General features: G+C 39.8%; 1 protein-coding gene across 1 annotated transcript; it reads right to left on the reverse strand.

Annotated features, from left to right (window-relative positions):
- Positions 1–2,136: 2,136 nt before the first annotated feature.
- LOC104913890 (general transcription factor II-I-like) lies at positions 2,137–15,120 on the reverse strand. Its single transcript, XM_031556487.1, has 10 exons — positions 15,048–15,120; positions 14,793–14,976; positions 14,584–14,612; positions 14,216–14,264; positions 13,482–13,525; positions 12,167–12,244; positions 7,073–7,132; positions 4,683–4,745; positions 3,368–3,469; positions 2,137–2,309 (listed from the first exon to the last, which is right to left on the reverse strand). Exons 1-10 carry the CDS (start codon positions 15,118–15,120, stop codon positions 2,152–2,154), a joined length of 840 nt encoding a protein of 279 aa, XP_031412347.1. The 3' UTR covers positions 2,137–2,151.
- Between the last annotated feature and the right edge of the window lie 211 nt (positions 15,121–15,331).

Raw genomic sequence — 15,331 nt, forward strand, 5'->3', positions numbered from 1 at the left:
AGACATGATAATTTGCAAATACCAAGAGCTCTAATCTCTTTTTACTCACAAGGGAACATTAATTTTGCAGGTCACGCAACAAGAATTCCCTACCAGCATTTGATTGGTCTGCAAATAGTTTGGAACATTCTGTTGTTTTGCTATGGACATCAGATGTAAGAAATTATGTGAGGAGAAAAATATTAACAGATCAAAGAGGTGCTTTCTTTGATAATGCAACTTATTGCATGCAGTTATGTATCTGCTTGCAGCACAAAACTACTGAAGGCACTTTTTCAAGCAATGGAAAACAGATAGCATATTTGCAAGAGTTCACATGAGCTCCTAAGTTCTTATGTGCAATAAAGCAATTTAGTTTTTAAAGGCATAAGGATAACATACCCTTTCTACCACTTAGAAATGATGATTTCAGGTGTGTTTATGGCACGAAAGGGGAAGCTTTGAAAACACCGCCTGCATTTTTGTCTTAAATTCTGATGAGCATGAAATACATAAGTTCCAGAAAATCATGAGGAGAGCTGTGTTTCAACCAGAGTTGGCTCCAACTGCTGATAATAAGATGGCCAAAACTAAAGCCAGAATGTACTTCTGCAAAGAGATGGACAAACAGACTAAAGAAAACCTATCCAAACATGACTGTCAGAGGAGACGTGGGACAACCACCAAGTGAACTGCTGTGTATCATCCCAGCCCTTCGCTGAAGCAGCTTCTTACTGCAGTTATGTACCTTTTCTAAGAAATGCAAACAAAACTTGCAGCCCTGGAGGCTGTTGTGAGTTGTAAGGAGCATAACAAATCCAGAGATGAGTTTCAGCTAGAAAGCAGGATTCATGAGTAACAGTTGGCCACGGGGGGGGGGGAAGGCAAGGAAAGCAGTAAAATCTAGATCCTTCCTTCAAAGTAACAAAAGCTTCTTTAAATAGCTACAGCTGAGGAGGTTTTGTCTTTTTAATTATTTGTCTTTTTTAAGCAGGAGTCCTTATTTCACTTCAATCAACAAACGTTTCAGCAAATACTCTTCAATCAACCAATGCAATCAGTGACACAGTCTGCAAAGAGGCTTCTTAGATTTGCAAGCTTTTGCACAGAAATCCCATCGAATATAGGTTTCAATTTAGCCTATATTTGTGAGACACTATCTTGCATTTATACTATAAAAAGTATTTCCATTCAGTCTACATCTAAACACCAAAATAAATACATTTTCAGACATGCCAGTAGTAATGTTCAACAGCAGCTGACATTGCTAGAATGCTTCAGAGCTCCAAAAGCCAACAAACCTGAAAAGCATTCTGAGAATTCTGGACATCCAAAACTCATTTAAGAAATAAGAAATTGCATGCCCATGTAGACAGAAAGAAATGGAATCTGGTATGGAATTGGTTCACGAATCAATGGACTGTCATCCACAGGGGAAAAGGCGATGGTGTAATACCAAGACCTTAGATAGAAAGTCAGGAATAGCTCTCCCAACAGACTCCACAGGAGACCTTTACACTGGATATGTGCAAACACCAACATGAAATTTAAAGCAATTCACAGAATTTCTGCAGCGAAAACAACAAACAGAAGCAACAAAACACCTTGAGCTGTTCTCATTCAGTGTGAGCTGCCTCCAATGGGCTGTTTGAATGTCAGCTGATGGTCACATCTGAAACATGCAACAACTCTGACAGACCACAAGCTCCATTCAGAGAACACTTCCACTTTTGAGGGCAAAAGCACCACTGGGTATTTTGAAATTTGTGCTGCTGCTGTCTTACTCGGTCATATGGGGACACAAAAGATGCTTATGTACAACACCCAAAGCTATTCCAAAGTCTAATACATGTGCTTCTTTTTTTCCCCAGGATATGCTTCAGTGCAAATCAACCATAATCAGAAAGCAACAGTCAATGGTAACCAATCCCCAAAGGCATTCTCTAAGGTTATCTCACTTAAAGATCATGTTTAATTACCAATAAACAGTGAGAGTTTCAAATCCAGGTGCCCAAAACATTAGCATACTGGAGCCATGCTCCAGAAAACTGAGCATAACTGAAAACTTAAATCAAGTTTTGCACTCCAATGCCAAACTTTTCTCATCAAAAAGGCTAATGCCCACTGTTTTAAGCTCTCTAGTAACATTTTACTCTTTGGTGCTAGTCTGCTTCAGAGCCAACAACAACATGTATACGAAAATGCTGTGATTTCCATTGCCAAAGGAACAGAAGCAGTTGTTCTAAGAGGAATGTGACACATACCATATTTTTTCTCAAACAGTTCTTCAACTTGCCTTCTCAAGTCTGTAATTCGTGCATTCCATTTATCTGCAAAGAAGAGAGAACTTGTCAGACTGCAGATAAAAACGAGAATCTCTTGTAAAACCTGTTACCACTAACAGAAACATGCAGTGTGCTGTTATTGCTCATCTACATATAGGGGGCAATACTAAACCTCAAAAAATATGGATAAAATCAGAAAGGAAAAGAGAATAGAATGTTTAAGAATGCTTCCCAAACCTGTGTAGATCTTAAATCAAGTTTGTCCATAGAAGGACAAAACCCATGCTAAATCAAGTCCCAAACTTTTCTTTGATGCCTCAGACTCTGACCACCATTAGGTGAAAAGTCAGTTTGCAGCTGCCATTGATAGCTATCTGAATCCAGGGCCTGAACAGCTTGATAAAGCTTACAGTGAGTACGTGAACTTGTTTTGGTATTAATCCATACAACTACATGCATCAGGAAGCACTATGTCTTCCTCTTCCTTAATCCAACATTTCCCCAAGTCCTGATTTTGCAAGACGTCCTCATAAATCCTACTTCTGAAGGAAGATGCAAGTTGCAAGACAGAATTTATCCAATTCCAACTGTGTATTCCCTGGAAAATTGGATTAAATGCCAACACATTAACATCTTATTTCTGCTTATGACAGAGAGCACACAACAGCATTTTCTGTTGAACTGCAGGACAGTGGATTAACAGCAACTCTACCATAAGAGTCAGGAAGATACAAGTCAGAATTTATTGGGCTGAAGGGAAAACCCTGTTTCATTGCATAGAGATGCTGAACACACGGACAGTCCTGAGATAACGGTTTGTGTATCTGTGAGGATGAGAACATGCCACTCAGCACAACAGATTTACTGGTTGCCTTCACAGCTCACAGTGCATATCAAGGAAGACCATCTGGACACATTCTTGATCTAATGCTTGTCATCATTCAGTTCAGTAGCACATTCAGCCTGATTTTCTTGTACAGTAAGTCAACCGACCAAAAAACTGACCAAGCACTGGCATGCCTTACTCTGGCACTGTGAAACTCTCTAGTACCTTTTTATAAAACAAATCAGAGAGAAATAAATCTTGAATTTTTTTTTCTTACCAAAATTGAACTCTCTTGCTTTTCTTTTCCCAGTACTGGCAGCTTCATTTGCTGTCTCAGTGTTCTTCGATCTCTTGTTAGGGGGCAAGTAGTCTTCATCATCTGAAAGAAACATGAAGATATCACTGCTTTACCATCCAGAGAAAAGATGTGCAATGTTGGAACTGTTTGAATTTCAAGCTTTAGTACAAATGTTGATCCATGCTTTATGAGAGCTTCACGTTTTGCAATAAATTACTTGAGTAACTCTAGAAAGCTGCTGGCCTGTGTGGGAATAATTTGTGTGAGAACACTGGCACAAAGCAGAACACAGGAAAAAAAAAAAAAAATCAAAGCTTCTTTACATTTCCTAAGGAAAACAATATTGTTCTCTGAAACAGCTAGTCATCTCATGATCACACAATGACTATGTGACAGCAAAAGAAACAGCAAATGAATTGTGCACATACAGACTAGATTCTGTACCTAACTAAAAGTATCCTTCCACCAATAAGCACTGACAAATAATGCCTAAGTTCAATACTGAAGACCTCAAAGGTGCTAAAGCCAGTTTAAAATCAATGTAAAACTGATGAACTTCAGTGAAATTCATTAAACTTCTGGTCTGCCCTAGCCCAAAAAAACATACAAGTGGATGCAGTAGACATCTGTGACCCTGAGGTCTTTTTTTAAGCAAGGTGCTACTCAGCCAGTCAGCTCCCAGCCCACAATACTGACTTCTCTACAAACTCACAAGTTCCTGGAAAACTCCAATCACCAACACTTGCAATCTTTGAATGAGAAAATGGTTAAAGCAGACAGAGAAGTTAATTTCACATATAGAATAGCATACGCCCAGGTCGATGTGCATATAGTTTACTTAGAACCAAAGAATCAAAGCATGGTTGGGCTGACAGGGACCTCACAACCCACCCAGGATCCACCCAATGCCACGGACTGGTTGCCCCCCTATCAGACCAGCCTGCACCCCCAGGGATGGGGCACCCACACTTCAATGGGCAGCAGTGCCAGGGTCTCACCACCTTCTGAGTAAAAGAATTTCCCCCTAACATCTAACCTAAGTCTCTCCTCTTTTACTTTAAAGCCATTCCCTCGTCCTATCACTCTCTGCCCACGTACAAAGTTGCTTTCCTTCCTGTTTGTAAACTTCTTCAAGTACTGGAAGGTTGTAATGAGGTTTACCCACAGCCTTCTCTTCTTCATGCTGAACAAGCCCAGTTGCTTTAGGAAGTATAATATCACACATTAGGAAGTACAGTATTACGTACTGACCTAAAAGCCCTACAAACAGAAACACAGGAACCAGATAACTAACCTTCCAGGGTGACCTCGACCTCAGGATCCTCACGTGTTTCTGAAGGAGGATGCTGGGAAGAATCTGAAGGGGAGAAAAAACAACTTCTGAACGATGGACACAAACATTTTTAACCAAGCACTCAATGATTTTCTGCTTTAACTGACACCTGTCAAGAAGCTCCCTGGGTCACTGAAATATTTTGCATTCACAGCATGCAATAAAAAAAGGAGCAAAGCTATCTTAGCCTAAGCCTTTAAGCAACTCCAGGCAGGGGTAAGGAGGCAGGGATTATACACACTAAATCACACGTACAGCAGCACAGAGAGTTGGCATTAATGACAGGAGGAAATTCCTTACTCTTGGCTTAATAGGATTAATAGAATCATAAATATTTTTCTCTTAGTTATCAAGGATTACCAAAAACAAACAAAGCCTGTGTAGCCCTACAGATGATGTATTTCTTTATCATTTACACAGATTCAGAGCTGTTGCACTACAATGGTTTTCCACAACAGACTCCAAAGGCCGACAGTGAAAATGAAAATGCTTGTGTAGGGGCAGCCTGTACCAATACAATAAACAGGATTAGGCCCATCAGCACCTGATAGCAGAAAGCAATTTGAATTTAACTCCTAGAAAATTCAAAAAAAGCAAAGTCAGTCATCTCAGTAACTACTCATAGTTGTGCATGAGGGAAAACATTAACTATTCTGGCAGAGCAACACTGTGTTTGCACCCTTTGAGGACTATCTTAGCTCAGGTTTCTGTAAGATCTATCACCCCACATCACTTTGGGAACAAGTTGGAGGGACCCTTCTCTTCTTTCCACGTGATGCCATGTGTGGTAGAGGTCCAGCAATACTGAGATACCTTAGCTGGATGACACAAATTATGTCAAATATATCATCAGGCATAAACACTAAAGGCTTTTGGTTGCTTTTTTTTCCAACACAGTATGATCATGGTGAGGTATTTTTTTGATCTTCAAGTACTTCCTTACATCAGGTAATAAGGTAAATAAACACAGGTGCAAAGCAGCAGCATCCTTTACAGTTCTTAATGTTGTCACTCTCTGGCACTGCCATTCAGTTTAAAACAATTCCTTTCAACAACCTTGACTTTCTGATTACTGAATTTCAGCAGTGCTGTTCTCCACCCTCACCCAGTCCTACTAAAACCAACAAGCACTTGGCAGCTATAGCTAAGCTGGGCCATTCCGTGCACGTGCAAGTTTTGTCTCTCCCTCATTCAGGAAAAGAATGTAAGAAATCTGTACTCTGACACAAAGTGCCACACACAGCATCCATCACTATGAAATTCTACATAGGCAAAAATAAAGCAAAGTCAGATTCTCAGCCATTTGCTATCACTCTCCATAATCAGGCACCGAGGGCTCACAGCATTATGCTTTGGAAAATAAAGTGCCTAGATTCTTTCCTTTCAAATAAGCAGTGCTAGCTGTGCAGCCAGCATGAGAGCAGAGAACTTCATTCTCCTGCATCAGGAGAAATGCTTTTAAATTTCATGTAACAGCACCTTTAAAGTGTGGCGATATGTATCTTCAAAGCATGAAATTATGAGACTGGGAAGACAGAATACTGCTCCTAGCATAACTTGGTCTTCATATCCAAAAAATAAGCTTACAGCTTAGGTTTGAGAGGCAGGAGTTTAGAATGCTGGGTGATAGGCACCTTATAATTATAATTCATTAATTAGAAGCATGACAACTCCCATCACAACTTGCCTACAGTAAGCCACAGAGCACCATGGCTAGAGGGATTAATAATAATAATAATAATAATAATAATAAATAAGTACAAAAAGGCAACCATGTAGAAAGAATACTTGGAGAAAATGTACAACTTTAATTAAGATGCCAACTTTTCAAGTATTTCTGTAAAAAGAAAAATCCAATTACTATGCTTTCATGCAAAGCACCTTCCACTGTTATTTCCTCTCTGCTCTTTCACTGCAACTGGAATCCTAGTGGCCGCCTTTAGACAAATGTCTCACAACACAAAAAAATAACTTCTGGACATTGAATATTCAAAGCAAGGACTTCCATAAGCCAAAAATCCAGAACGATAACATTCACATGAACACCATAATGAAGGTTCAATCTCTGAATTTTGAAACCTGATGACAGCACTCTGACCTTATAAAGAAACCCACTGCTTGAAACGCAGATGAGTTCTTCCTAATGTCTGCAAATGGGCAGATTGGTACTTTTAATAAACAAGAAAAAGCTGAAAGAAATGCAATTTATGAATCAATTCATCTCAGATGTTCTTGAGATTCAGTAAGGAACTGCCTCCCCTAAGGATATGCTTTCTGTATGCTTTGTTCTGTGTGTGCTGTTCACATCACACCCTGCTAAACTAAATATATATATGTATATACAGACCTACCTGTGTAACTTTTGGCAAGAGCAATTCTTTCATCCATCTCTGATGTTTCAGAAGGGCCTCCTTGGGAACAAAGAGAACGTTTTTTCAGTTGACTCTCACAACACACTCATCTTCCCACTCCACAGAGAAATAACCCAACAAATAACCCAACTTTATGCACCATGTGCTCACTTCAGACTTCCTGCAAAGTTGAAATTCAGCTGTGAACTATGAACACCTCTGTGCCTTTCCTCATTCACCTGAGCACAATTTGAAAAATTGAGGGGCTAATGGAAGGCACCTGCACTTCCCAGACTATGGGACAGCCAGAAAGACCCATGCAGAACAGCAGGTTTTGAGTTCTTGTATGCCTGTGTGTTATTAAACTGCTTTTGAAATATCAAAATGTTGATGGTTCAGCCCTTTTTCAATGCATTTTCTTCACTCTTTTCCCTGTTTTTCAAGATTCACATCCCCAGCAAGTCCTTTCTACAACTTCTACCTACTTGAAATAGACAAATACAGAGAGACTGAAAACATTTCCAATGCTACGAGTTCATCTGGTTTTAATCACAGCAGCTCTTCTGACTGCAGCATATGGAGGACTGCTTTACAAAGGCTGCTGCAGAAACCTCAAAAACCAAATTAACACCCTTAAAACCTCACAGCAGTTGAACTGAAAGAGCAAACTACTGCTAGCACGAATAGCTTCACACAGAGCAAAAGACATTCCATACCAACAGCACAGATAGCCAGAACTGGCATGGCTGTGGCATGCAGGAGGGCTGTCCCACTGCTAACTGGGAATGAAGGATTTGGAGAAATTGATCTGCTTACATTGAATCACTGCTACACTCATTTGCAAAAGCGACCTGCAGAGCATCACACAGCTCCACAGGAATTGTGGTCAGCCAGAGGTGGGTCTAAAAGTACACCAGCAGTAAGCATTAATACTTTAACCCCTAGGATTAAGTACAGAGAGTTCAATACCCATGGCTTCCACGTTGATAGAAACCACATGCATAGTGAACCCAGGTTTCTGAAGAGTGCCCCACAGAGATCACTTTGTTTAAATAAAAAAAGACACATTTTCCTTGAATAAGTCTGTGCAGGTATCAGGCAGATGCACACAACTCACCACTAAGAAAAGCCAAAACAAAGCAGAGTGAGAATTAAATCAAACCAAACTCCATCTAGTAATGAAAGTGGGAGGAAATCATAAAAATGAGAAAAGAAGAGAACTGAAGAGATAAGAACTTAATTCCACCGCTGCAAGGACAGCAGAGGAATGATGGTCACAAAGGTACAAAACATAACTGCTCAAATCACAGAGTCTGCACTACCAGATGTGCAGGCAGAGCTCAGCACCACCTCATACCAGAGAAAGTACTCAGTGCAGCATTTTTCACATCCTAATAGTTCCTTTGAAAAGAGGAGGAGATGTCATTCCATCCTGTCATTGCTGTCCTGCACATCCCTCAGCCAATGACTTACAACACGACCAGTGCCACTCTCCAAAGTCGTGCAGATGTTTTTCTTTTGTACACAGGTGATACTAATGTGAAAAGTATGTAACTACTAGGGGAAAGTAAAAAAATACTCCAGGAAGCACAAGATTATGTCGTATTTTCATAGAATGGCCCACGTTGGAAGGGACCTCAAGGATCACGAATCTCCAACCCCCTGCCACATGCAGGGCCACCAACCTCCACATCTCACAGCAGCCCAGGCTGCCCAGGGCCCCATCCAACCTGGCCTTGAACACCTCCAGGGATGGACGGGGCATCCACAGCCTCTCTGGGCAGCTGTTCCAGCACCTCACCACTCTAACATATTCTCTAGAATTTTCAAGTTAGTGCCTATGTGTCAAGTCCTACATTGCCCCAGATTTATACAGCCAAGTTCATGTGGAGACCAGACTAAGAGCTGAAGAACCCATTCATTCACAGGACACGCTGCTTGCAGCCATTTCCTTCTGCTTCTAGTTCTCTTTGTTTAAACTTCCAGGCATCAATGGTAACTGAAGACTTGAACCTGTAAGTTTCATTGGGCAAAACATGCTTCTTTCAGGAAGTGCTTGGTAATTAGCAAGACTCAATTCTATATGGGCCACGTCTCCAAAAAGCCCTGTTTCATTCTATGCTGTTAAAGAGGATGGAAGATGGTACGTATCCCTGAATAATTCCTTTAACATATTTCTGCTTCTGTGTAAACTGAAAAAATAAAATACATACAGCCCAATTCTATTTTGTTCACTGCTTCAGAGCTGTTCTCTTTCTGGCACCAATGGTTTCCCAACCTCATTCTTTCCAAGAAAGATCTTCGAGACAGCCTGCATCTCGTTTACAGCCTTCTAGCTCAGGTTTGTTACTGACCAACACTCAGCTAAACAGCCTCCTGAACACAGGGTGGGCATAGGCACAAGGATGTTCTTGTTTCAAGGACACCAAACCAAGAAACAGCATGTTAACTAACATTTCCTATCCTAAGAGCCTTACGAAAATGGTGCTTATAGATAAAATGCCCACAGCAATGTTAGATACCCATATGATTTTTGGAACTCATGATTTTATTTAGTCATGCAGTTTTACTGTCCTTTTCCTTAGTCACCGGTCAAATCTGGACCCTCCTTTCAAATAGGTTGTCTCCAGTGTCAGCCAAAGCATTTAACACTGCACTGATCTTCACATTTGTCCAGGATAGAGGAAAAAGTAACCAATAACCTTCCATACTGCCACTGCCCACTGAAGGAAAACTGCCCCTAGTGCCCCATCAAAACACTTGGGGGAAGTTTTTGAAGGTTAAAAAGTTCTATTTCCTTATCTTCTTGCTTTGAACTTCGAGCACCACCTTCCTAAATGTAGTAATTCAGGAGTAACTCATGGCAAGATCCAAATGCCAGAGCAGATTAGGAGATGATAAGGGATGAAAAGAACGTCCATCTCCAATTCTAATTTCCATCCCCCTTTGATTAACTGGAGAGCTGTGTGTGCCACCAAGGCATGCAGACTCCTGGTCAGCATTACAGACGTGTGAGAGAAAACAAATACTCAGAAAAACAGTAACTGTGAAATTCCAGCAGTAAATCATCTCTCCGGGAAGCCCCAGGCATATTGCTGCTCTGTAACATTTAAGTTATTTCTTCTCACAAATCAATAAACCCAGCTTTTGCTGTAGGATATTCATAGCGAGATCTCAGCCGTTTTCCTTTTTTCTGCAGTCTGTCTACACCAAAGGAAACGCCTGGGTAGGCTGATCTCATCTCTCAAAACACACCTTGGTAGAACTGTACTTCTCTAAGGCTCTCCTCTTTGCTCTCCTCCTGTTCCTGTTGAATTTATAGCTCTGTGTACTTCGTACAACCTTTGGCTTGAACCTTAGTGATAGCGACTCAAAGAAATGAAGGGGAAACTCCTTTGCTTTAGGGGAAGGTAACACACTGTGACAGGTAAAATCTCTTTGGCTCACAGCACACCATCCTATCTCCCAGCAGACTCAAGTGTAGTCTCCCCTTAAATACAAGTTTACTACACTGGGAGTGGGGGAAAGGAGAGTTATTACTGGAGCATCTATTTATCTAAAAAAGGTGTACATTACCCTCCATCCATAAGATTTAAATTTAGAGATCTCTAATGAAAGACAAGAGAAGCTCCCTAAGAAAATCCACGTTGCCTAGACTTCACTATGGGAGCATGTTGTATACACTGATTTTCTTTAGTTCCAACATCCTTGCATTACAAGTTACTGCTTTCTTAGCTATTTCAGTACAGACTCTTTTCAAACAGGGACTGATTGCACTTCAGGCTAGTGGCCAAATTCTGACATTGTTTCTTTTGCATGAAACAGAAAGCCACAAGGGGCTGAAAAGCAAAGAAAGATAGCAAGGCTTGGCTCTGGAAGTAACAATGATTAGAACATCTCCAAAAAAGCAGCTGTTATTACTGCATTATATCCTGCCTGTAAACCCACGGACCCCAGAGGCTAAGCAATGAATAAACACAAAGAAAAGATGATCATAATCCCAGATAATTCACCTTCCAAATTCTGCACTGACTAGAGACATTCTGGTGTGCTTATGGTCATTCTGAATGACATTTGTACATCACAGCATCATAGAACCAACATTCTCTTATTACTATGTTTTAAGCAATTAGTTATTAAAAACAGGTTAGAAAATAATCTCAAGAATTTTTGTGTTGAAACATCAACAAAAATCTTGCTTAAATAATGTATTATTACAAAATACAAGGATGGGCTATTTTGCAGCCCACTCTTTAACATATAATTGTCCTTCAGAGATGCATAGCAACTTGCTTGTGTTTTTCTTTTTTTTTTTTATTTACTGCTATCCTAATGACAAATGCAAAGAAGCTGAAATAATACATTTAGGAATTTTTTTATTTTTTATTTTTTTAATATTGCCATTTCTAATTAGGGCTTCTTACTTACTGCTCATTTTAACCTACAGAACACAATTTTCTTACGGATTTCTTTATTCGTTCCTGGTTGAGATTAACATGCAGTATTTTAATTAGATATGAACAGATGAAGCACAATTAAGAAATACTTCAAAATATACTCAGAGCCACAGTCATGATCTCACAGATGTTGCTATGCTTTGTATATAGGAATATAATCTTAACTTTCAAGACAGTTTTGGCATGCACTGGTCTTTCCCTCCAAGGAAAGTGATTGATGCAGGATGCAATTTACTGAAACTCGAAACTAAAAGAAAAGATTCAAGCACTGCTCTGAGCATTACCATCATCAGGGTTTGCTTCCTGCTTAAAAACATCCATGGAAACAGTTTGCATGACAAGGAAAAAAAAAGACAAAAAAAAATAAAAAATAAAAAAAAAAAACCAAAAAAAACCAACAAGCTTCTCCTTTAAGTCCAAACACACTCATATGGTTACCAATATTACTCTGAAGAATAACAAAAGATGTGAAGTACAACTTAATGGCAGTCAGCGTGGAGATGCTGTATCATAACAGCAGCAAGCAATTTTATGTCTGACAACCACACATAGGCAAAAGGAGAGATAGAGGGAGAGCAACTCTTTCAGCAGCCAACCCAGTGAGGAGATAAGCAGATGCAGAAGTTGCTATCACTACCTTGAATATTGTACTGATAGTAATCAGGATCCTCTGATTCTTCCTTCACTGTCACTGTTGACATTTCCAAAGGAATTCCTGTAGAAGCAATAAAAGAATCAAATAAGTTGATTAAAGATAATCAAGATAGGACAAGGGGGAATGGTTTTAAACTGAGACTGAGGGGAGGTTTAGGTTGGATATTAGGAGGAATTTTTTCACCCAGAGGGTGGTGAGGCACTGGAACAGGTTGCCGAAGCAGGTTGTGGATGCCCCATCCCTGCAGGCATTCAAGGCCAGGCTGGATGTGGCTCTGGGCAGCCTGGGCTGCTGGTTGGAGACCTGCACATAGCAGGGGGTTGGAACTGGATGAGCATTGTGGTCTTTTTCTACTCAGGCCATTCTATGAAGCTCTTAAAAAACTAAAGAAGTCAATAACTCAAAAACAAACAAACAAACCCCTAATATTCTAGCTAGCATCTAAGCCAGAAAAGAAAACAAATTGATTTTCAAGTGCTGAGACACTAAACAATTGCTGAGGGAAAACAAAAAACAGTAACCAAGTGACACATTGATGTTGCAGGTTTCTCATGTCTCAATATGGTTACCATCAGAGGTGATCCAGCACTAAATGCATCCCTACAAAGCAAACATCCCTGCAAACACCTTCTCACACCTGAAGAATTAAAAAGAACGGCTTTCTTCCCCCACAACAAAACACAGTTCTACAAAACACCAAACTGCACAGCCCAATCCAGGGAAGCAGGAAGGCACAACTCATCTCCAAACATCTGTTGTCTCTCTGCAATTATTGCTGTGTTAATCTCAAAGCATACACCTAAGCACTGCTTTGCTACAGGGAACACAGTGCCTTGCAGCATCCTGTCCCAGCTGCAAGGAATAATTCTATTTATTTATTTTTAAATCAAAAGTAATATTTTCCTATTTGTTTCCATGTCATTACCAACATTCTGGTAGTACTATTACATAAACTAATAAGTTCTTCTCTCCACATTAGGGATAAAATAGTGCTGAGTAAGAATGAAAAGAAGAGCTGACAACCTTTCCCTTTTTTCATTTCCAATGATAATAAATAATTTCAGTCTCCAAAACATGACAAACCTAGAAGTGGAAACCTCTGGTTAAGGTAAAAAATTTGACAAAACCTGCAGTGGAAAAGTGGCCATTTTTAACTAACAAGCAGTTTCTCTCTCACACGCAGGGTGGATTTATGCTGTTTTTATTGGATCTTCCCTATTACCATTTCAATACAGCCTTCTGAACAGAAACTGATGGTTCGGTTGTTTGGCAAATAAGGACAAAACTCTGAACGTACCAGAATCCTCACTAGGCTCCGTTTTCACTTGAACAGGAGGGCAACTACAGAAACAAAAAGAATGAACACAGTGACGTTATAAAACCCTAAAATCCTATTTCTGGAAAGTTCCTCATATATTACAAGCTGACTAGTGCTATCAGCCTCAAGGGAATGGGGATGGATCTCCCAGCCCTGCACTCGATGGATGTGCACAATGTTCCAAGTACATTTACCATTTAATGAGAAGTGCACTCAGCAGAAGCACAGAACATTTCCCTGCTTTCACATTAAACAATTTTTTTTTATTTATTCCAAATATAAGCTCTCCGTTTAGAATCAAATAAATATACAGATATATAAAGTTTTTTAATTAAGGAAGGGGAAGGGAAGAACATTTCATCTGTTCGCAGTCACTGCTTTAGCATAAGACGTGGCAAACTTATCACTGATAGACAGACTGTGAATTAAGAACACTCACTGGGCTAATTAAAGTGAACGGAAACTTCACCAGCTGTTTAATTTGTACTAGTTTCTCCACAAATAATGATCAAAAGAAAGAGACTGTCCATGCTTTTTATAATCCCACGCTATCAAAAAGTTGCCCAGAGGTCAGCTGGTCAGAAAAAGCCCATTAAGATAAACTATAAGAAGTTACATGAAAACACACTGTTGACACTGACATCAAATCACACAACAGAAGTAGATGAAATATTTAAAGACGTGCAAAAAACCCTACATTGTTTTAAACTCACCTTCCACCTGGAGGTATAATTGATTGTGAAGGATCTGTCACATGAGCTCCTGAAAGTCAAAAGATATCATCTGAATTTCCTGTAACACCTATTAATTCAAATTTTGTTTACAGAACTCATGCACGTGCATATGCAAAGATACGAAGACGAGAGATTAATTAAATTGGATTATTAAACTATCAAGTAACACCAATATAAAACTGCTTCAAACTATGCTTTCCACTGCTCTCTTTCCAAATCTAAAAGTTGAAACGTTGGGAAACAAAGCTAAGCAAATCTTTCACCCAAACTCTGCTAAAACAAAGGAGATGCTTACACTGAGATTCCAGTTTATTCCTAAATTAAAGTCTGAATAAGCAGGAACTTACCTAACTGTTTCTTGGGCTCTAGGAAAGGCCTGTAAGGAAATAAGGAAAAAAAACACACCAAACCATAGCTTTAGCAAAATAGATCAATATTGACTTTGTAGTACAAAACTAAAAAGGCAAGACTTCTGTCTAATAGAAACAGAAACAATTTAAGAAGTGAAATTTGAAGTCCAAAAATGGACAAACGAGAAAACTAGAGAGCAATTAACCTCTTGATGATAAACGAGATCCCCGACTTATTTTCCAAAATCCACTTCAGGGTTGAAACATCATAATTTTCTGGATGCACGAATGCAAGTCCCTTGGGCAGGCCCTGCACCACCACAGCAGATTGGTCTCTCTGAATCTTCTCATATGGCACTGGGACCACCGTTGACTTTCCTAAAGCTTTACCTAAAACCAAAAGGAGACTGTCACAAAATCAGCAGCTAGCAAAAGGATGCATGCTTCATAAATCCCATTACTTCGGAGAGGACTGGAGAGAAAACAAGGCACAGATGCAAACCCCTGCAGGAAACCAAGCACCTCATGCACCATGGAACCCACTGAGGCACAGATGCTTACTTAAAAGCAAAGGGGCCGTACTGCACGACAGTCTCAAACTAAATGCTGCAAAACAAATAAGAAAAAAAAAAAAACTACCCAGTATATGTGCATGCTGTAGAATCAGCCAGTACAAAATAAGCTCATTACCTAACCCACAGTACAGTTGGAATTGTACTTTTTCTCAGCGGGGAGCGGGGGCTGC

Source organism: Meleagris gallopavo, chromosome 21, assembly GCF_000146605.3.
Source record: "Meleagris gallopavo isolate NT-WF06-2002-E0010 breed Aviagen turkey brand Nicholas breeding stock chromosome 21, Turkey_5.1, whole genome shotgun sequence".
Taxonomy (NCBI): Eukaryota; Metazoa; Chordata; class Aves; order Galliformes; family Phasianidae; genus Meleagris; species Meleagris gallopavo.

Excerpts from the sequence above, each read along its gene's own strand:
- LOC104913890 (XM_031556487.1), bottom strand. The coding sequence starts at position 15,120 with ATGGTGCATGAGGTGCTTGGTTTCCTGCAGGGGTTTGCATCTGTGCCT. Across the intron at positions 14,977-15,047 it reads TCTCTCCAGTCCTCTCCGAA|GTAAAGCTTTAGGAAAGTCA; the intron begins GTAATGGGATTT and ends TTTTGGTTTTAG. Across the intron at positions 12,245-13,481 it reads GGAGCCTAGTGAGGATTCTG|GAATTCCTTTGGAAATGTCA; the intron begins GTACGTTCAGAG and ends TTGCTTCTACAG.